This window comes from Halichoeres trimaculatus, unplaced genomic scaffold (genome assembly GCF_033239565.1).
Source record: "Halichoeres trimaculatus isolate MK-OKI-2021-1 unplaced genomic scaffold, fHalTri1.1 fHalTri1_scaffold_10, whole genome shotgun sequence".
NCBI lineage: Eukaryota > Metazoa > Chordata > Actinopteri > Labriformes > Labridae > Halichoeres > Halichoeres trimaculatus.
The window spans coordinates 27293000-27316824 of record NW_027437187.1 but is presented as its reverse complement, the minus strand read 5'-3'; the positions used below and the strand labels follow the sequence as shown (position 1 = coordinate 27316824).

General features: G+C 41.9%; 1 protein-coding gene across 4 annotated transcripts in view; it reads left to right on the top strand.

The window, feature by feature from the left end:
- reln (reelin) overlaps positions 1-23825 on the top strand; it is a 101559-nt gene that overhangs the window by 38752 nt on the left and 38982 nt on the right. For all 4 annotated transcript variants that reach the window (XM_074676846.1, XM_074676847.1, XM_074676845.1 and 1 more), the window contains exons 3-4: positions 3292-3430; positions 16719-16789. In XM_074676846.1, the coding sequence (XP_074532947.1) occupies positions 3292-3430; positions 16719-16789 (210 nt within the window). The remainder of the gene's footprint in view (positions 1-3291; positions 3431-16718; positions 16790-23825) is intronic.

Here is a 23825-nt window from a genome sequence, read left to right as displayed (position 1 = left end):
TAAAGACAGGGTGCTGTGGAGATTTTTCCCAGACAAACAAGACTGCAATAACCCTCGACAGTAATGTGTGTTTATGTGCGTTTCCCTCTGTGAGTGTGTATGTGTTTGCCTTTGAGTAAATCGTGGCCATTACGCAGAGAGAGGCTGTAGCTAAGGTGATTAGAGAACAGCAGTACTATTAGCGGGTGATTACATCTCAGTCTGTTATTACACACCAGCAGCTCCTTCGCTATGTTTAAGGCTGCTCCACCTCGACATCTCGTAAATCTGACACACGAGGCCCACACGCTGCTTGCACTGACACATAATGACACAATATGTTGTTGTCATGTGAGGCCTCTTAAATCACGTGGCTTATATGCGTATTCACTTTGATCACCAGCTAAAGAGTTCAATAATCCTCGACATGATTGGAAAATGTAAAAGTCAAGAAAAAACCTTTGCAAACCTCACAGGGTGAACAATAAGTGCATGTGGCGCAAATTAAAAACAAGCTTGTGTTTTATAGTTTTTCACTCCGACAGCAATGATAACTGGACTTGTTTTTGTCGCTGCACATACTTCAACATAAATTTTAACAAACAAAGGCAAAGGTACACACGCGCGCACAGCTGGCCGACTCAAACACAAACATTTTATGATGCTGTCGACGCTGTGCGTATTTATGGATGCAATCTGTGAGGTCAAATTTATTACTGTCAGAAATGGGCGGAATTACTTCTCTTTAAATAATTAGTCTGGACCACACACACCCAGACACACACACGCACGGTTTCTGCATATTGATTTGCACATTGATTCAGGGGATATTAAAGCTCTGATGTTATTAATCATTGCTGATTATGTTTTCAGCGAGTTGAGATATGACTGAGGAGGAGGGAGGGGAGGGTTTTGTTCACACATTGAAGAGAGCCGACGCCAGCCAACTAAAGCACCACAGCTCAGCACACATCTTCACACACTGAGGGGACACTACATACATTTTTAAAACCAGCTAAATGTGTTTGCAGTGTGTGCACCGGACCTCACCGTGTAGACTTTGTGCTGCAGAAGTTATCTTCACTGTTTGCATCTCTGACAGTCGCCACACACTTCAGGAGCTTTTTCACTGACACTACAAAGCCATTCTGTTGCAGTAAATTATTAAAGTGTTCTGCATGTCAGCGCAGTGATTGATGAGTGTGCCAGAGTCCTGCCCTTGCCCTCTGCTGTGTGGTGGAAAGATTGTGTGACATGATGTCATTCCATCGCTGCAATCATAGCCGGACACTGAGCCTCATTTATACAAGCACTGTTATGTAGTCTCCGCGAAGGAGAGAGGAGAAATAAACGATGAAAGTGAAGAAGATGGGAGAAAAATAGCAAAGAAAGACGTATCAGAGGAGAGTGTGGGTAAGAAGCCATGAAGAGAGACTGCAGGATGGAGAGAATGATGCTAAAATTGCATTACATGAAGGGAGTAGGCTCAAAAATCAAATGGGCAGACGGGTGGATGAGATAAGGTGGATATGTAAGTGCAAAGTTAGACAGTGTAGTCATTCATATAACACATAGCCTTTGGGATCTCTCTTAGTGCATCTGCTGAAATTCAACACCCAGTCGCTGTGTGCATTAGATTCAGACTTGTTGATGTGAGAATATGTTACTTCATACAATGTAAACCCGGATAAGTTGGGTTTCTTCGAAAAATGCAGTTACCTTAGGAAAACTAAGTAATGAAATATGAAACTTAAGCTAATTTAACTCGACATCTTAACTAGTTACGATTATGGAAAATTATGGAAAATCATTCTACTGACTGTCTTTAATCAAATAAACCTGATGCTTATTTGATACAAATTGAAGTATTAAGTAATGTTAAAAATGTTGCGGATCACTGTAAAACATGATAAGTTGAACCTACTCAAGACTGGAATATGTGATATCAATAAATTTGCCCTATGAATTAAGTAAATGTAATAATAATGATAAAAAATTGAAGCAGATCTGAACAATTAAATTAAATAACATTTTAAAGTACAGCTGGGTCTTACATTCACAGCATTCCCTCCTCACTCATGGTTACAAACGCCGTCACAACAAAAATCAGCTCCAATTTTATGACTCTGATAACTGTGAGTGAGGAGGGAAGGCAGTAGATATGAGACCCTGCCGTATATTGAAATACTGTTCTTTAGGGGACACAGGTTGAGCTCCACAGCACTGACTGGTGGTCTGTGCTCCATGGCCCGGGGTCTTGTACCTAATAATTTTTGCAGTGCACCTAATGGTTATTATATTTAATTTTGACTAGGCTATCATGTCTGTGTCATGTGGAGCACAGACAATCTGTGCCACTGCTACATGTCTAGAAGTACAACAGGGTCTCATATCAACTGCGTCCCCTAACTCATGGTTACAAAATGCAGACACAAACAAATGATTTTAAGTTGTGCTCACTTAAACAGTCACAAAAGTTAAATCAACTCATAAATCATCAGTTTCAACTCTGAAAACTCAGACATTTGAGTAAACTGAACTTGATTACAAATGTTAAGTTTTCATAGCTTGAAACAACTGAGTAATTTGAACTTTGGGGTTTACAGTGTACAACATAACACATTAGTCTTTCAGGGCAGTTTGTCCCTCATTACAGTTCATCATTTCAGCATTTTATTTTGCATAGTTAGATTTAACTGGAAAGTTTTTAAGGACTAACATATGCTTCAGATATTTTTGTAATCCTTCTCTGTTAACAGCATTAGTTTCTGTGTTTCTCAAATGTGTGAGCAGCAGAGTAATAGAGTATGGGTTTGTTTTTTAAGTCTACTGCATATCAAGTGCAAAGAGAAGGCGACAAAAAACTTTGTTTTCAATTGAGGAGGACATAAATTAAATGTAATTCTTGCACCACATCTAGGGTTCAGCAAATGTTTGTCTTTGGGCGTGTTTTTCTGACAGCACAGTTTGGGACGCCCTTGGGAGCACTTTGCTAACAGACTATAAAAAAATGATCTTTTAAACGGGGTAACCACAGAATGATAATGTCACTTTTAAAGGAACACACTGTACAATAAAACGCAGAAGTTAAATGACTTTGAAAGTTGTCTGAAGCAAAATAAATGCAAACCAGCTGCTACCTGGAGGTCTGGATAAACATTTAAAAGACTTTGTCAGGCTTGAGAAGAAGTTTTGTGGCTAAATAACAGGATTTCACAAACATCATAAATCAAAAAGACAAACGACAACGGTGTCAGTCTCTCCTAATTATCCCTGTGAGATTCTCACTCATCCTCCTCTCTTTTCCTCCAGGTGTGATTCCAGAGCGTCAATTTGGTGGAACTCAGTTTGTCTGCAGTGTGGTCGCCTCGCATGTCAGCCACCAGCCCTCCTCCAGCTTCAGCTTTGTCTGGATCGCCCCGCCGCCTGGCACTGGCTGCGTCAACTTCCTGTAAGTCATGCATGAGTCTATGTGGCTGGGAGAGACGGAGAAAGATGAGAAGTCGTGGTTCAGGCCAGGACATTCACAGCTGCCAAAAGTTAAACCCAGACTGAAACAATAATATCCTCTATTGTTATTTGGCTGCATGCTGACCTAGAAAGCCCGAATGAGATTCATCAGCTGACATCATGGGCGCTGTTTTCTGTGTCAGAGCAACAGAAAGGATGTTAAGGGGCCATCCTGTCAGCGACACTGTGCATAATGACTGGAAAAGGGTTAAACTTTGAACATAGATAACGTGTGTGTGAGGTTATTATATTCTCATTACCCTGCTTGACATAGCCTTTGCTCTGGAAGGTGTGAAAGTGTGTTGCTGCGTGCAGTGTTCGTGTGTGTGTTTACCCTGCCAAGAATTTACGGAAATACCTCCATCCTCCCATTCAATGGGCTCGGTAACTCTTCTCGTTGGAAATGTGTGAACAGATCCGCCCGTCCCTGGAGGATGGGTGTGATACAGACACACACACGATGCTTCTTCTCTGTGCAGAGCTGGGATCAAATCTATCAAATACAAATGGCTTCTTTAAGAGGCTTAATTAGGTTTTCAACCATTTGTAAAAACAATTTGAGTCACTAACCAGCTGACACTGATTCATTTTTCTGTCTTGGTTTGTCTGCGTTTTTCCCGGGCTTTTTCTTACTTCTGTCTGTCAGGAATGATCTTGATTAGCACTTTCTGTATTGTTATCATCATTAACCTTTATTTAAACCTTGAAAGTCTAGAGGTTTCATTCATACAGTTCAAACTAACCCAAGTTAACACTGAGCTGAATGGATCTGTGATAATCAACTTGGAATGTCCAGGATAAGCAAAAAAGTCCATCTTCAGAGTCTGCTGAACTAAAACTGATGAAAAAACTAATCACAGGGGCATTTTATAGCTGATGATTTGTTAATGACATCATCCCACATGATTTCATGCTGTGCAAAAACACTTGAATTACCGAGGAGCAAGACTTGTCACATTATTAACCTCTGCTGTGTTTTGTATGCAAAACAGAAACTAGGAAACGGGCAAACAAGTCAAAATAAAACATCAAGGTGTTGGCTGATAAACATCATTACAACATTTGTAAAGTCTGTTTTTTTACCATAAAAGCTGCAAAGAAAAAGCTGCCTGCAAGATCTCAAACAGAACTAGCTTTTCACGGAGCACATTAGGATGAGAGAAAAAGGATGATCAGAAAAAAGAAAACATGGGGACATTCAACACAAAGTTGGTGCTGCACTGCACAAGTTTTACTTTTTAGTCTGTCACTTTAAACTTTCTTAATCACTACATCTTTTCCTTTGCTTCTCATCTTTTTTTCCTTTTTTTCTACCACTAGACAGTGGAGGTAACTAGGGGTGGGAGAAAAAATCAGAAATGGATTTATCAGGATCTTTTTGTTGGACAATCTCAAAATCAGGATTCTTTGTCAAAAAAATCATTTTTTTTTCCAAATTCACATTCTTCATTTCAGTCTTTGTTTATAAACTGGATGGAAAAAAACTTACCTATTTTCTCCAACAGACAATCCTAAAAACCGACATCCAATCGACATCCTAAAAATCATTACAAAATCAAGTTAAATGAATGAATAGCATATCGTCCCAACCCCGAGAGGCAATCTTTCACTTGGTTACCATAGTTCCCATTGTACATATAGAAACAAAATAAACCAACTGACATAAATCAAGACTTTTAAAGGCATATTTGAAGTTTGGAGAAAGAGAAATGTTAAACAAAGAAAAGAAGCTCTAACTGTTCAAAACATTAGTCACTTATATGATCAAAGGTTTCAGTAAGTGATGACTTGTCATTTATCAAGATGGCTGTTAATTGCAACCCTAGAAACAAGCCAACATGTTTGGAGAGTAAAAACTAAAGGCAGAGCTGAATCGGTGGTACCATAGACTGCACCCATCTGTTTCTTAAAAAGGAAAATGAAGCTCACCGGCTATCGCGGTCATATTGGTAGCAGCAAGGGCTTTCACGTACAGCTATAGGGCGCCTGTCGGCCACGTGACCTGAGCTGTGCCTCTGATTGGGCAAGCTTGCCATCTTATTATCCTCTGAACTGTTGAGTTTGAAAAAAATTCACCGCCTGTACAGTGTGTGCCGACAGTAAACTTAGCAATTTAGACTGGTGACGTTTTTTGAACCAGGTTGTAAATAGGTTAAATTCTGCTTTGAAAACAGCTTTTTTTGGCTTGGTGTGTATGAGACTTCTGGTACTTCCAGAGCCAGCCTCAAGAAGACACTTGAGAAACAGCAGATTTTAGCACTCCCACATTATCTCATATTCTTAGACCAGAGGTGGCCACTTTGGTGATACTTTTAGTGTTAAACAGTTAGTGGAACAAGTTTGATAAGGTCCAGGGTGAATGATACGGCTGCTTATCACACAACTCGGCAAGAAAAAACCAATCAACAACTTTCTTAAGCAGACCACAGTGATGATTATCCTTTTTTTCTTTCCTTTGTCCTCTCTTTCTCTTCATCATTTTCTCCATCTCTATCCTGTAACTTCATCGTCCTCTTGCCGCTGATTTACACCCTCATGCTGATAATCAGTCAAAATGCAATTAGCAGCTGTTGCTGGACCAGCACAAAGAAAAGGGTGGACTCAAAGAGCACAAAGTCAAAGCAACAACACATTACACAACTTTCCATCTGAGAATATATTGTTAAATCCATGAGTTACACTCAGTCAGATACTTCTGACACTTTTACATCAAGAGCAGCAGAGTGTGTTTCATGGAAGTCTTTAACTGAAAACATCATTACCGTATAATGATGTTAATTCTTGGCTGTTCGATATCAAACTGAAAACTAATCCTCAATTTTCTTTTTCTTCTTATTACCAGTCATCCTCTTTCAAAACTTGAAAGACGTAACGAATTGCACATCAGTGTTTCATAAGAACCACAACTAAATTAAACATTTTGGCAGCGCTTACAAAAATCCCTCAATGAATTCCTGGAGGGACACAATAGACTGTGAGACAGAGACTTTTATGGACCGACTGACAGAGAAAGATTCAGCCAGGGAATTTGCTGAAGTGGAGCTGCCATCTAGACAGTATCCACAGAGCCAAACAGATTTACTGGCTCTTTTTTTGTCTGCCAGCAAACACATTTACTGTTGAGTGTGTGTCAGCTCACGACGAATGTGTGTTCCCTCAGTGTTTGTGTGTGCATCCATGCGTGTGCTTTGTGTTTTGCATTTGAGTGTAAACCATGGAGCGGCAGTGTGCCAGTGCTGATGACAGTGGGGCTGGCAGGGGGCCACCACTATATGACAATAGGGGCCCCTGCGGCTGACCTTATCAAAGTCAGCCAGTCACACTCAAGCTGGCTGGAGACTGCTACTTATACAAACACACACACACGCTCTGCACCCTGTTCCAGTTCACAACTCCCATCTCCAGCAGGATATATGTGGGTGACATGTCTCTGGGAGAAAATCAACAGGCCAAAAGCGCGGGCCATCAAAGAAGAAACTGAAGTGCTGAATTGTTTTTTTTTTTTTTTTAAGATTAATAATTTATTTCTAACTCTTGAATTGTTATGCTTTTGATGTCAGGGAGACAAGCTCCCATGTTTACTTTCCATAAAAGAAAATCTACAAACCAAAAGTCAGACAAAGAAATAAACCATGTAAGTATAAGGGCGACAGCATTTGTCTCAACTTTACGAAATGTAAATAACGCAGTGTCATGCCCTTGCCAGTTGCACTCCTGCCCTGATTGATACAAGGACCATTTTCCACCGGCAGTGTCCATGAGTGTTTAAATTAAAGGCACAGACACGGGATGTCCTTCACAGGGCTGGAGCTGGTCCGTTGCTGCATTAATATCAGGCCTGAGAGCAGTTTTATGGGCAATATTGTGGGAGTGTTCCTGGTAACAGATCACCAGCAGGAGTGTGATGGAGTGCAGTAACGTGGGCATCCAGAGAAACTCATTTCCTGTGCGGCTGTAAATTGCCACCTAAAGAGAAGAGGAGGCCTTGGGGGTGAGAAAAGGAGAGGAGATGAAGCAGAAAAGGTGGAAAAGTGGGAAAACACACTTACATGAGTAAACATTATTCAAATCTAATCTTTTAACAGTAGATTAATCAGTAAAAGCTCTTAAATCTATAGCAGATCCTCTTTTTTAATCAGTTAACATAAACAGGCCTCTAGTCAACATTCAAAGACACACCATTTGATTTATTGAGTACAATCACCATCTAGATTTATCTTTGATGAAAGGGATCATTAGTTGCACTCCACGAAAAAAAAGGCAGACACCACATCTTCATCTCTCATTTTGAGGCCGTACAAAGTGTACATCAGGAGCGGCCTTCACATAAGCACAATTTGCAAACTAGTTCACGCTTGAATGAATCCTTAAAACACTGTTGTGTCCCACTTTTTGTTCTTCTTGCTCAGACATGACAGTCCACACCACTACATAATGCACTGAATGCTTTGCTGCACTTAGCAGAGGTGAGAATGGTTAAAAGCTTCCTCTGGTGAATGCAGAGGCGCTGGTGTGTCTCTTTCTTTTCTTTTACTTTATTCTGCTTCACTTAGAGCCCCCAGGCAGTTAGGACAGAGTGTGTGTGTGTGTGTGGATGAGAGTTTTTATGTAACAACAGCTACTTCCAGAGAAGTATATTTAAACTCCTTTAGTTGTGTGCATTATTTTGTTTTGTTTTGTGGAGGGGTGTGTTTCAGTGCATTATACCCAAATGCACAGCCTCGTGAATTTCCCCTTGCACTCTTGTGTTTGTAATGTGTTTTTAAGTTAGCGTTAGTGTTTCTCTTCTGGTTATAGACAGCTGCGTGGTAAGAGATTGCTCTAATTACTGCATGTGACATCCCCCATTCCCTGTCCTAAAGTGTCCCCTTGAGTAATGAATGTCTGCTTTTGTGATGGCACACAGTTGCTTTATGTCATGGCATGCTATACATGTGTTTATGCACTCGCTATCTGTTCACTATCTCTTCAGCTCTAGTTTGGAGTCCTTGACTGTGTCAGAGCAGTTAGAGGGAGAAACACAAATTGAATGATGGTGGCTAAACACTCTCTTGTCTTGTTAGCTGTAATTGAAAAAGAACGGTTCCTGTGTTATAATTATGCCAGGTATTGTGCTGTTGAGAGGGCCATCTGTTCAGAGTAAGGAGGTCTGTGTATGCATTGCGTTTGTGAAATGTGCTTATGGTATGGTGTGGACGCACAGTTGACTTCAGTCCACCGTAGTGTGCGGCACAGATGGGTTTGGCTGTTTTCCCAGTGACAGCAGAGTCCCCTTGGTCCACCTGCTAAATAAAATACTTCTTTATAAAGTGAGAGATGTGGTTTAAAAAGAATTAAAGATCAGAAGTGCACACAGGAGTAACTCGCAGCTTTATGGAAGTAGAGATGTTGTTATTTTTTTAGAGAATGATTTGCACAGGATAATTGCTGTGTAAATAAATGTAATGTAAGCTGCACAGAATTCAAAGCACAAAGACTCACAGGGCTTTCAAAAGAAACCGTGGGTTTCTAAAATAGTTTCAACAGCTTAGAGCCTAAATTAAAAACTTAAAGATCAAGGTTAAATTCCAGTTTTATTACAAGAATCTATCACTAAGCTTATCTTGATTGGTGAATAAATTGAAGGATGATATACAGCATGCTTTATTAATCAGAGGTCAAAGGTCAGAGATCAGACACGGCCCTGACAGATGACCTGCTCCCCCAGCGTCTAATTTCTCCTTTTAATTGTCTCCTCTATTGATTTCTTGTTACTCAAGTCAATATTTTCACCTGTTTTAAATTCAAATCACTAACAAATGAGCTCCTCTCATCACCGAAGCACCACACGAGCCTTTGGCCCTGTGGAAGATTCACTGTAGACATTCGGCTGGGTGAAGTGAATGATTGGCTGTAGGTAATCACATTTTGGCAGTGAAGACGGAGAAATACGGAGCAGAAATGTGAGGCATGACAGAACGCATAAATCCTACCTTCTTTTTTTCCCTCCACAAACCGACAAGAGCGGCAAATCAGACACAGTCCATGCATACAATTCCAATTTTCATATATCACAAATTCACATATGAGACAGCAACTCTTATATCTCTGTGTTTAACCTTTCTACAACTTTAAATGTGCCAGTTTTTGAGAATTTAACACTAAATCACCAACCATCCAAGGCTGAGCCATTCCTCTGCTCCCCAACAGATCCTAACCTGAACTCCTGTTGCTGTTAAAGGTCCCTGCATCCATGATTGTGTCTTTATTTCCCAAGTGACAGCCCATGACCCCTGCAATTACACACATACACCTGTGTACTCAGAGGCAGGCATGCACACACACACACACATGCATGCATAATACACCACAGTGCTCTGATCAATACTGCCACAAATTGTCTGAATCACATCTGTGCTGCAGCAACATCACACACTCCCATCAGGAGGTCACTGTCCCACCTGCAGCATGCTGACCTCCTTATCAATTTTAGATGAAACAGAGTGAGGAGAAAGGGGGAAAACACATAAAGCATGACTTTAAATGCAACAATATGAAGCATGCTCATGGGAGACAGTCTGCTCTGCCTCTAATGTATTTGGAAAGATGATTGCCTTGTCTCTTCCTGCAAATATGCTCAGAAGTGACCGACGAGATGAAACGCAGACATCGCTTGTTTTGGGGATCCATCTCTTGGTTGTTGACGCTGAGCCAATACAGTAAATTCTCATCCTGTCCTTCTTATCCCAACATGACCCTCGCAGAAAATAAAGAACATTTGTTTTAAAAGACAGATTCTCTTAGGTGCACATTTTCAGCTATAGCACGTTACAAACAGCTCTCCTGTTTCCTATTTGTTCTTACTGCTGTTATTTTCCTAATGCGCCTAATTATTACTCACTCAAGGTCAATTGTTCTTCTCCTGGCTGTATACAGAGTGCTAGCTGCGCTTCTTCCGGCTGTATCTGCAGCCATAACTCTGCGTGACCCTGTGCTAACAAGCAGGTAATTTGCCAAACAACTCCCAAATCCCTCCTCTGTGGAGCTTCATTAAATTTACATGTTCTCCAAGAGTCTTTTTCAATTAATTAATTTAGAGGAGGAGGGGGAGTAATGTGATTCCAAAAAGCTAGTTGCTCCTTCTCAGGCTGTGGTGGGCTTAATCAAGTCTGGGTTGGTATCAAGGAACCCGTCTTTGGATTAAAAAAAAAATCCTTTTTTTCTCTGGGCCTCTCCCATTTTCCTGTTTTCACCTCTCTGTCTCCATTCTTGTCTCCGTTGTCCCTGATTGTAGTGCCACAACCCCAGCTGGTTCTCAACATGGGAGATAAATCAACCACTTAGGGAGTATTATTTTAAGGGCGAGGTCCAAATGCACCAAATCAGCTCTGTGGACTGGAACTGCACCCCAAAGAAACTCCTCATATTAATCATGATTACCAACAGGCCGGGTGATCCGGGAGAGAAAATTAGCTTTTAATTGGGATTTAAAAAGAGCAGGATGTGAGTGTTGTCTAACGAGGGAAGGAGACCCTCTACAGCGTGTATGTTCTCCACCCTTGGATGTAATAGTTTGTGTAAGGAGAGGAAATAATTGTCTAAGGCCTTGTGTAATATCTGTTACCAAAGTTTGTTTGTTCAGACCATATTCCTCTTCTTTAAGCAAGCAGTGGCTATATTAAACTGTATGTACATTGCTTTAGGCTAAATCTACTGTTAGCCTTCCCCACTGTGTGTGTGTGTGTGTGTGTGTGTGTGTGTGTGTGTGTGTGTGTGTGTGTGTGTGTGTGTGTGTGTGTGTGTGTGTGTGTGTGTGTGTGTGTGTGTGTGTGTGTGTGGTTAGCAGGGAGCTGTCAAGCTGGTTCCTGGGGGATACTTATGGCCGACAGCAACATGTAATCTAACATGGAAGACATGCTTGGTAATTACCCACTCCAGGCCCTTTTGGGAGCTCTTTGAGTGACAGCCTGTCCATCTGCATACATGTTAAAGCTCATATGTGGCTTGGGGTGTGTATGTGTGTGTGTGTGTGGTTGTAAGTGTGTCTCTGACTGGATCCCTGCCCTTACCCACATGCCTCGCTGTTTGACAGCAGATTGTGGACTTTGAAAGACAAGGCCATCGAACCCTCATCTATATTTTTTCTCTGACCAAATCCCACCTCCCCCTCCATCTCTCTTCTCCTGTCCACTTATCCATATCTCTCACTCAATCCTCTTCTTCATCTTCCTCAATCCCTTGCTCTTGCCCATCCCTCAGATTTGCTCCTCCAGACTAATGAGAGGGAAGAGGATGACATGTAGTTTCACAAGATGAATGACCCCTCGTTTGAGTCTGAGAAGGGGAGAATGAGGAGGAAAAAAGGACCTACACATTTAGGCCCTTAATTACTCCACCCCACAAAGAAAGTCAAATTAACATTTAGATGTTCAAAAATTATTTTGTGTGCACTGGTCTTTTTCTTTGTGTGTGTGTGTGGCTTCTAGAGCAGAGACAGTAATGAGGGACACACTCGGAGAAGCTGCTGGAGTGTGACAGCAGGACAGACGTCGGCGTCGCGCTGTGCCGATCACACACTCCCGAGCTCAGACTAAATGCCCTCTCCTGGCTACTGTTTTAATGACATTCATGTTATTAAGTCACGCATAGACAGACCTCTCAAACACACACACACTTTCACAGGGAATACTTCTCTTCCTATTACATGTAGGTCCTCTGTCGGTGGTTTTGTTTTATCCAAGGAGAGAAAACTACATCATTTGACAGTTTAAAAAACACCTCCATCCATGCATTTCAAAAGTTCACAGCTATGATAACCGCTAGAAACAGTCAAGTAAAACAAAGTGCTTCAACTCAAATACAGTGTTTTTGTTTAGCTCACATGTCACTGTACTCAAAACTAGGGATGGGTACTGAACTAGGTACTTCTATAGGTACCGACTAATTTCCATGTGCACCAATTCACTTAAAATCAAACGGTACCATTTTTAGGTACCTAAACACATCCTTGTGACTGTGAGGAGTGGAATAGTAGGCAGTTTTCCCTGCTGGACATGAACACAGCATTGCGAGTCTATATTTCCAGAAATAAATGTGCCAAATCAAAAAACTTTGAGATTTTATCATTAAACAAATTAATTTTTATTACCACATAAATGCACAAAAGTACCAAAATTGGGTACCGTTTGGTACCGATACCAATTTACAGGCACCAGGTATCGGTACAGTATCATTCAAATTTGAAAGGTACCCATCCCTGCTCAAAATTTCTACTCTTCTAAATTTCAGAGATGTATATAATGTGGTTATTATTGTGCAGTACTGTAACCCTCACCACACATACCAACATTAGTTGTCTGTACATGTTTATGTTGGCTCAACAGAGCTGTCAAGTCAAATGCAATGAAAAAATACTAAGTTACCTTTCTTCAGTAGAAATGTAGGATATTTGTACTTTACTGAAGTAGTTATATTTTGGCTGACTTTTTACTTCTACTCTTTACATCTTCAGACAAATATCTGTACTTTTTACTCCCTACATGTTTAGAAATACTCTTGCTACTCTGAGTGGGTGCTGCCATTGGGTGGCTGGGCATTCCCTAATATAATCATAGGGAAAACACTGCAGGTGTTGTGGTCGTGTCTAATTAATTAAACATTTTGGCTAGCCTAGATTAGTTTGAAGCGATCTAGACTTTGTGTCGAGTATTGGTCAACACAAGCTGCTCAAAATTGTTCAGTGATAACATTTTAACTCATCATTTCTTTTGGAGTGCACTTTAGTCCCCTGTGGCGCGCCCTAAGCTTTCATCCTTAATGGCATTTGTTTCCTTTATATTACTTTTACTTTTACCTTTATACTTTAAGTAGTTTTGAAACCAGTACTTTTATACTTTTACTTAGATAAAACACTCAAGTCGATACTTGAACTTCTACAAAAGTCTTTTTAAACCCTTCTTTTTATACTTCTACTTGAATGATGGATGTGAATACTTTGGACACCTCTGTGGTTCAAGAAATGGCACAAAACAGACAACAATAACCTCAGATAGGACATCAGACTCTTAGAGGCATGTCAAAAAAAACACACCCAGATAGTGAATAACATCAGGTGGGAATAGTCACTACATTACTACAATTCAGCATGCCATTTTCTTGGTTCATTAGCTGGTTTTCAGTTACCCCTATTTTATCTTTTCCCATTGGTAAAGTTAAAGATCACAATTTCTTAAGGTAACTGAAAAGCAGGATCTCTGCTACAAAAAGTTTTGACAGTGTTGTTCAGCTTTTTTAACCCTGAATGATTCTTTCACTGCTATCAACTTCGCAGAGCTCTTTCCTCCCACCTGGACTTGTAAGAGTTACTGCCACAGATGTGTGTAAGGTCAAATGTACCCTTTCATGGCACACACTGTCCCCCTGGCACTCAACAGAATCTTTTTTAATGAATTTTAGCTGAAACTTTTGTTTAGTAAATATTTAAGGGTCTTGTTCCTACATCCCTCTGTTCGTTACCACCATCTTTTATTCATAAATACCAAACTCAAATTAGTTTTCACCTGATTCTGAAATATGAGTGTAATTAAGTATGTTTTCTCCCCTGCTCTACAAAGGCACCAAGAGATCTTTACTAATTGATGAGAGGCCCGTTAATTATTGATGAGCTGAGACGAACGAGTAAATGCCTTGGCACCCATAAAAGGCCCGAGTCTGCATGGTGGGACAGGGTGGGGGAGCATTTTGGAGGTGCCACGCAAAATCCACCTGGGAGTGTAAAGAGGGAGAGAGGGATGGAGGAGACAGTCTGAAAAATGGATGTTGGACTCAGTGACTCAGGCGCCATACACACTGTGTACTCCCCATAAAGTTCAGCTGACTTTTAATCCCCGTCCTCCATTATTTTAAGTCTGTGATTAAGTGTACCATCGAGTGAGTGTGATACAAAATACATACCCACACAAATCTGTCTGCTTTGGATTGTAGTAATCAAGCTTTCCATCATCAGTTTGGCTTTGATAGATCATCTGATGCCCTGGACATAAATACAACAGTTTGAGCAGCAGAGTCATCGTGCCCTCATCTCAGAGAGCAAGAAAAGAGACTTCTTTTTCCAGAAAGTGCGCCTTGAAGGGACAGTCTCATTATACGTGGGTGGTACTATTAGTTCTGTGTCAGTGTGTTCTTCTGGCATGAGGTTGCTAAGATTTACAAGCCGCAGATGATTTTAATAGCCAAATTACTATCACAACTTTGTCCCTTACTGTCCTACTTTTCCTGTGGGAAGAAAACACATCACAGCTGGGATATTCATCCTCTTGAAGTTTTTGACCTCTTCTCACTCCAGTTGTTTTCCTCCTGCACATTATATGGGGAAAAATTTATCATACAGATGGATTGGTGTAATAGAGCTTTTACTTGCCATCTAAAACTGTAGACTTGTGTCCTCTTGCACAGAACTTTTCTTCGAGGTACTTCTGCACATCCCATTCACTGCTGTCCCTCTCTGAAATGAGCTACAGAGAGCTCGAGGGGCTAAAACTTTACAATATCTCTCAAACAACTTCTTTCAAGGACTCTTTAAAGTTGCAACCTCTTTTATGCTCTCTCCACCTCAGTTTTCTGCCTGAGTTATAGGCTTTTTAGGCCAGAATTGATACAACATGACAACACATTACATCAGTAGAAGCTGTTGTTGTCACTGTCTAGAGTACAATCTAATAGCCCTAGCAAACCTGTCTCCTATACTGTGCTAGCAAGCATAGGACCATGAAAATAATGTATTTTTCCATCTCATGTCTTTAATGTCCAAATGCAAGAAATAAAAACAATGTGAAAGTGCTTCAAAATTACAGTTTGCTGGTTGTCTGCTTGAGTTTGGCTCTGGCAATACCGGTAACCACATACACACCAAGCCAAAAAGACAATTTTAGAAGTGCAAGTATATAAGTCAATGTTTCAACTCACTCTTGATCTGCTCTGTTGCGGTCCAGCTGCTTCCCTTCTCCAGCAGGTTGCAGCAGATATGAAAGCCTCCTAAATTTGGGTGATGGAGTTTGTGATGCGACTACTTACCAAAAAAGTCAGATCAAGCTAGACAGGAATTTGTGCACAGAAACCAAATAAAAACACCCAATGACTTTCAAAATAAAACAAACTGAATCAAATCCAGATTGTATTTATCTTGGCTATAACCACAAACCCACATTATGTGCGGAGCAAGGCCAGGAGTCAACAGGTTTGAGGTTTTACAGCCTAACATGAATGAGGAGAGGCTCATCAATGGATTGGGAAGTTCAAGTGACCCATGGTCTTGCAACCTCAGCTATCTGGCAGTCCTTCTACATGCTTAAACTGGACTGAACTTGCAAACCATTGTGAGATGACAGATAAGAGAGCAGGCAGTCAACACCCAACAAAGCGGAGCCAGTTGCTGTCCTCAGAATCAGGAAGTTGCAACAAAACATTTTTGATGGCTGAGACTTTGCTTCATATACATATGAGTTAAGATTTATAAACATTTAAAGAAAAAAAAACAAAAATTAAATCATGTTTTATCCGAATTCTTAAGAATCAATGAAATGTATGCTGTGACAATCGCATTTTTATGTGGTTACTTTTGGTAGCTTAAAATACAGAATGCAAAGCTGATGATTTGCTTACACTGACATGCCAGCCAGTTAATAAAGGGTGAAGTAGCATTTGTTTTTTCCACTTAAAAAGCTGGATATGGTGGTAATAATATTATTGCTGCTGTATTCTTACTTGGGGGATGACTTTGTAAATGACAGTAAAACTCTTTTCACATGTCGGCTGTATGTACAGCAGGGAATGTCTCTGTCTGTGAAAAAGATCCCGTTGCACTTTGAGCCATTTCACCCTGTTAGATTTTTAAAGAAGTCTCCATTTACAAATAAATAATGCATTTTCTGGACACAGGAAGGAAATTCATGTTACATTCTGTACATATAGCACTCAGTGTACAGTTAGACTTACAGCGGCATGCAAGAGTAGAGTGTGGTGAGTGATTGCAAGGATAAAGTGTAAACCGGAAATGCTCACTCTATTTTGCACCATACGAGCACAAACTGGTTGTTTTTGAATCGATGTGAGGTAATTTCAGGTCTGAGTATTTCATGGATTGATCTTATTTATTAAGAACAGGAATGGAGTTTTTTTCTCAAAACTGCGGTTCTTCAATTTGTTCTCTTCCTCTCCTAATTTTCTCTTTCTTCTCTTTTTTTCCCTCTTAGAGCCACAGCAACACATCGCGGACAGATCCTCTTCAAGGATGCTCTGGCCCAACAGCTGTGTGAACAGGGAGGTGAGTAAACACCCTGGTAGAAATAGTCACATGTAAAAATATACATACATGTTGAGGCACACATGTGCAGCCACATATTCACATACGGTAACAACTTCTCACTTCCCATTACCGTCCATCATATGCACACATTGTCACAATCCGTATGACACAATATGGGTGATGTGCTGCTTCTTTATGACAGTAGCAGCTATATCCTGGCTCCCCCTCCGCCTAATGAAGCAGCCAGAGCTGCAGATTTTTGGATGTCCTATATTGCCGGCTTAATTTCAGCTTATGCTAAACTCAGATTTTTTCCCTCCATCTCTCTCTCTGCTGGAGATTTATGCTTTATGGCCGTCATTTCTTGCATCCACTTTCGGTGACAGCCTTAAGTAGCTATTGACAGACAGTGCAGCCCCCCTCTGCATGCTGAGTGTGTGTAATTGCTTGTTTACAGGAAAGAAGCCTCCTCCTCACTCGAGGACTCCTCCCTGTTGATCAAATTTGACTTTAATGCTCAAAGTGGAGAAGTAGTCTACTTTAACTTAAACTGCTGCTGACTGGTGCACAGGCAAAACAAAATTCCAGCCCTAAAAAAAATTTATTTGGGAAGAGAAAAAACCTGTGGCGAGTCTCTGAGGACTCGTCTTTACAAACAGGTCATTTCAGACTCTCCTGATGTGCAGCACATGCCAGGAAGAGAGCGCTCAGCTTCATGGCTTCATGCCACTTGGAAGAGACAAACCAGAGAGCCCTCAGCCCGACCTGGAAGGCTGACAGAGAGTTCAACACGGCTCTTTTTCTCTGTCTCCTTGCCTCCAGAGCTCGCCCTCTTACCACCACTGACACACTGCCCCAGTCTTCTCCCTTTGCAAATCTCTCCTATCTGCAGCCAACAACAGTCACTAAGTTACTTTGTGCCAAAGCCCTGCGGTATCGCACCACCACACATCCACTCACAGCAGACAAGCTGTAAAGCAGAGATTTAGACCTTACAGGGCCGTGGCAGAGGCAAGTTGTGAATGGCAGCAGACAGAGAAGAAGCAGTGAGGTGAAGTAAAACAGTGGTTTTCAGACAGCAGGACTTTTAAAGACTGAAGGAACAAAAGTGAGGACGTGTTGAGAAGCCAGTGACTTGTGTCGGGAAGGATACTTTCTCTCTAACTGGTAAAAGAGATATTAGAGGACACAAGGACAAAGATATGAGGATGAAGAGATAGTCGTAATGAGAACTTTAAGGTCATAGATTGCAGGTGATTTGAGTGTTTGGTAAAGGTAATGGGGTGATTAAACATCATTTACAAAAAAGAGAGAGGAACGAGTGGATAGCCGACCTTGTTGTAGGCTAAGTCCTTTAATTGCCATTAACACAAAGTGACTGTCTGTTGCTGAACTCTGCCAGGAAATCTGAATTACAAATGAGTACTGAACATGCCGTGGGCAACAGAAGGCGAAAGGCGACAGAGGAAAGACGACAGGATGGAGGACACTGGGAGTGAAACCGTCATTTTGGTCTCTTGTGGATCGTCCTAGAAGACGGGAGCAGGATTTTTCCCTGCTTAGACTCACTTTTATCAGACGCAAAACCTTCAACTTCAAAGAACTGTCCAGATTAAACACTAAAAAGAACCTGAATTAAAGGAATTAATGGATCTTGAAAGGTCATTGACAAGGATGAGAACTGAGAATGTTTTAAAAATTACACTAAACCACAGTTTTAACTGTTGCATGATACAGAAATCATGCTTATTGCCTATGTTTCCTCAGCATTGTCCAACTCATCAGCAGGTGAAGAAGAGGCCTGTAGTCTCTTACCTTCCAGCTGGATCAAACACGCTGCAGAGAGGCAAGGAGAGTGCAGGCTGCTCAGAGCAAAGTTACTTCAAATCTCAGCATTAGCATTCAAAGTGGAATAAAAAGATACGGGGCCAGCTCAAGCCACTTCAGAAGTTCATATGCTTAAGACTCAAGCTTTGAAGAGCTGGAGAAATGAAAGCTATCTAAAGCAGGGTTATGATCCATGGAGGAGAGGGAGGGAAGCAGGGAGAAAAGTAGGGAAGGGATGGAGGAAGAGAAACAGGACAGGCTGCTCAAATACTGTAAGAAGGCAATCAGGGGTGATCAGCCGGGGTGAGGACTTAAAAGCAAATGGGCAGATTATCCAGAGAGATTGAAAAAGGAAGTAACAATGGAAGGTGAATTAAAGCTTAGAATGATAAAGATGGAGATGGAAACTCTAATGTAAATAAGATATTAAGGGATAAAGAGAAAAGGGGGCAAGGATAAATAAGCCTCGTACATCTGACATGTAGCACCTTTATACCTCAGTGACAGAAAGTGATCATGTAAGTTAAAGACAGGTGTGGCTGAAGAATAGGGATGGGCAATATAGCCTCAAACTTATATCAAGATATTTTAAGGAAATTTGTGTAACTATATTTATGATGATATGGGGGAAAAAAACGGACAACTTATTTTTAGTGGTTTCTACTTCTGAATAACAGCATTTTTATTGCACACACAGCATGGAAGCCACTTTTCCAATCATTTACTACTATTACTACTACACAAGCTTGAAATGTAAACATAGCAAGTAGGTCAGATCCAGAGAAAATCTGACTTTTGGAGGAGGAAAAGTTAGCCAGGCAGGCGAAAAACTTCATAATTCTATACGACACAACACATTCTTTCTTTAGGGACGCCAACAGAAAGGAGAAGGTATGGACTGAAGGTGCTGAAGTTTATGGAGGGCCAGATGAGCTATATATAGAATAGAATAGAATAGAATAGAATAGAATAGAATAGAATAGAACCTTTTTGTCATTGTAACAAGTACAACGAAATTGAAGTCACAGCAGTAATCAAGAAAACAAAAGTAAGAAAGTGTATAGAAAGTGCAAAAAGGTCCATAAGAAAATAGATGATGACAGCTTGTCCATCATTCTTCAGCCAGCCTCCACCTCCACAGGGTCCAGGACTGAGCTTCTTCAGTCATGCTCCATCTCTGTCTCCTAGATCCTGTCTGCTCACAGCAGGTGAAGTTCTTCCGATGTGGCGTTGGTGTCTGATGTTAGCTCCGTTAGCCATGTCTGTGAATAGCATGATGCTTCTCTGCCCTCTGGTATTCCCTCTGTTGCTGGATTAGCACAGCTAGCTCATCCATGTAATAGGAGATAGATCTTACCTTCCCAATAACGATGGATGGAAGAACAGGTCGATGTCGTCACTTCTTACCCCACACCTGAGAACCAGTACATCGTCCTCACCTCCTTCTCCTCACCTTGTGGGAAGACATCAGGCCTTACACCAGTAAGCATTGACATGCTACAGGCTGCTAACAGTTGAGTTCACATGTAAACAATGCAGCCATGGTTACGTGTAGGATCTCCAGACAAACACAGGAGAAAAAGTAGTAAAAATATCGCTGAAGCCACAAAAAGTTTGGTGTCCATGACCAACAAACGAGTCAAACAAAGTATTGATCCACTCCAAACACAAAGATTACGAAAAAGAGACGAAAAAATTACAAGAAACGGACAAAGAAGAGAGAGCTGCTGCAAAAGGCAGCCATAGCCAACAGGGCAGCGCCTAGCAACTAATGTAACCAACATGTTAATTAATTACCATGAAAGTACGTTCTCATGGGTGGGATTCCTGCAGGAACATGTGGTTCTCCTGTGATCTTGTGATCTCAGGTATCTAGCTGCTATGGGTGCTGCCCTGCGCACTGCGCTTCAGAGACTCATCCCATATGAATTGGCACATTGGGGTTCGGATGTTCGGCTCGACCACAGGTCTGTCGTAGAGGCAACAAAATCCACCGATGATAACGTAGCTTTCGCATCCTCCTCACGTGTCTTCATAGCCTGGTTATATTCTGCGGTGTGTTTCAGTTTTAGGTGGAGGAACATGCTTGTGGTGTTGCCACCCTTCGCGGTAATTGTTCTGCTGCACATTTTGCATTTAATGTGTTTTGCTGCATGTCTGATCTTTGGTCAGCCAAACCACCTCCACATCACTCCTCTTTTAGGCACGAAATCCTCAGGTGAGGACGAAGTTGATGCTGCAATGCTACTTTTTGCATTTGCATTGAGCCTCTGCCCTGTAAATATCATGAAATGACAAATTTATATCACCAAAAAAACTATACCGGTATTATCGTAGATGGTATGATTTGGCGCAGGCCTACTGAAGAACCAGCAAAAAAAAAGCAAATACTGGTTTTAAATGTGTGTTTGTGTTGATTCACATCTGTCTAGCTGTTTTTGAGGGTTACCCGGTCCCAGACTCTGTGCCAGCATGCTGCCACAACCCATTCCTTCATTCAACATCCAATTCATCCCTCCAACTTCCTCCCCAGCTTGCTTTGATCTGGAGCCCATTACTCTACTCAAATACCAGCAAAAAAAGCCCCCCACTTTGTTCTTGTTTAAATCAGGAGACTAAACTAACAGGACTCTGACAAATGCGGCTGCAAACAAATGAAACGCACTGGAGGAGAGCAGTTCACGGACCAATCAGCACATTGCCAAGTGACAGTCTCAGAGAAATGCTTCGAAGCATGACGCAGCAGAATGCAAACGGCAATCACAGTTTTAAATGACTGTGAGTATATGAACAGACAGGCAGGAGGCTGGAACAGAAGAACACTTCCTTTCCCACTGAGAGACCATAAAAAGACTCATTAAGCCCAGATGAGAGAAGCCAAGTCAGGGGGAGATGAGAGGCAGGGGTTGGCTCGGAAAGGGTGCCTTTTGCTGAAGGGTGGAGTGGCTGTGGGTGTTGCTGCAGGCCGTCCATCAGCTCTATCTCCTGACAACAGGGCCAGCAGTCCCTGCTTCCTGCCCAGTGTCGCCAGGTCCTCTCATTTCCAGCAAGGGAATAAATCAGCTCTTTATGGGCCTGGCCGAGTGCGCCGCACCCCAGATGGATTATTAAAGGGACATATAACTCAAAAAGGCCACTGCTCCCTGAGGGACTCCTGATCACAGCGCAACAGAGGAGAGACGGGTGGCCTCCACTCGTCCAAGCCACCACCCTCCCAGCCTGCCTGCCTTCCTGGCTCAACGCTGACTCACCTGCCGTTTGTCATTTCTCACCAGCATAAAACCTTGAGACCCAACTATCAAATCCCTGAGCCCCGTCTATTGAATTCTTTTCATGTTTCACTACCAAATCTTCTTTTATGTTGTACTGCTATGTTTGAGTTTTTCCTATGCTGCTCTTTTTTTTCCTCACGTAACTTAACTCCATGAAAGTCAAGTTGATCCAAACTTTGAGTAAGGAGAGACAACTTTTCTTTGGTTTTCTCAAAGTCTCAGACAACCACGAGATGTCTGCCAAAGAGACACACTCAAAGAATGCATGCTAAATAACCCTGTCCTCATGTTTTCTTGTCTATGTCTCACCTTGTCATGAAAATGTTTTGTTTTTTAACCTTGGATGCCACTTTAGCTTGGAAACCAAACTTGAAAAGTAGTTTAGGAATCAGATAAACACTGTGAGTTTTGCTTTCTCGTTCCTCGCCCCACTCACCTGTGATTATTGTAATAATGCCAGTTGAAACCGGTGCAGATGCCCCGCTTTCAATCAGAGAGTGGAGTGGCTGCAATCTCACCTTGGAGAACCTTTTCTTTCTAATGGTAGAAACAAAAAAACAACAGGATACTGCATCCTGGTGAGTCTAATTGCTACCTCAAGTTAACTTCAAACAGGGTCCTGTTCTTCCAGGATGTGAGTCAGACGAGGAAAAGAGAAAACGAGAGGAGAACAAGGGAGATTGGAAGGGTGGGTGCAGTTTACAGGGTGGAGGAGATTAGAGCTGGAAGATGGAGAGAAGAGGGGGAGAAGATTTAACATGACTTGTGCCCTGCGCTCTTTGTGCTGAGATGTCTGAGTCTGCTGGATCTTAGGCTCATTTAGTCCCCTCTTGGATCACCCCAGCCCGGCTCATCAGCACCCATCGGGATTCAGTTTATTCAGAGTCACCTCTTTTTTTGTTACTCCTATTTGTTGGGGTGCAAACCCGCAAAATAGCGCTGAGGGCTGGGTCAGCTGTGGAAGGCAAATCTGTCTGTGTGCATGTGTGTGTGTGTGTGTCTCTGTGCATGGTTGCGAGAATATAAGCCCTGGCCAGGGAGATACAGGCATTAGCAGAGATGAGCCGCAAATAGAGGAGGCAGTAATTGAAGTCTTTAAGAAAGTGAGAGGGGATTAATCCAAGTGAAATGAGCGCCACTGTCTGCTCCCGACGAGCGGAGGGTTAGGCGGAGAGAGACAGAACGGATGCGGATGGAGGGATGGGCGAAAGCGAGGGGATTGTAAACGAAGGCAAGTGAGAGAAGACAGCAGGAGAGCGTGATGAAGCATGGAGAAAGAAAACTGTAAATGAGGCCTTTTTGGAAGCTTGGAGGGATTATCCACCCAAAAAAATCTTCTGGCCATTCTCCAGCCAAATGGCCTCCCTAGAAAGCCGGAGCGCGATTTAGACGAGTCTGTTTGAGAGAGAGGAGGAGACTGTAGAGAGCAGAATATCAACCAAGCATTTATTACTGCGTGTCAGTTTGAGAGGGTGGATTACCAGGAATTGGGTTTTAGTACATGCTCTTTTAAGGATGAAAATGTAAGACACACACACACACACACACACTCGTGTAAACAGAGCAATCAGCTGCATATTTCATCTTTTCTTCCAGCTCATTTTGGATTGTTAATAGGAGAAGAAGAAACATGTGAGAGCTACATATGCTAGCATTGATAGCTTTGTCAAACATGCTTTAAATCAGCAGACATTGGAGGATTAGAGGGTGGAGAAAGAGAGATCTAGAGGAGGAAAGACACTCTTTTGATCTGCCTTTAATGGGCTCCATTGTGGAGCCAGAGCTCCAGCCCAGAGCCCATCGAAGCAGCAGCGGCAATGGTCGCAGCCAGTGAAGCGACCAGCTCTGTCACACAGGCCACTAAGACTCCAACTTCTACAGTCAGCATGAAACTTTACCACTGCTGTGTGAATACTAAATCCACCTCTAAGTGCCCAGCATTTGGGTCCGATGGG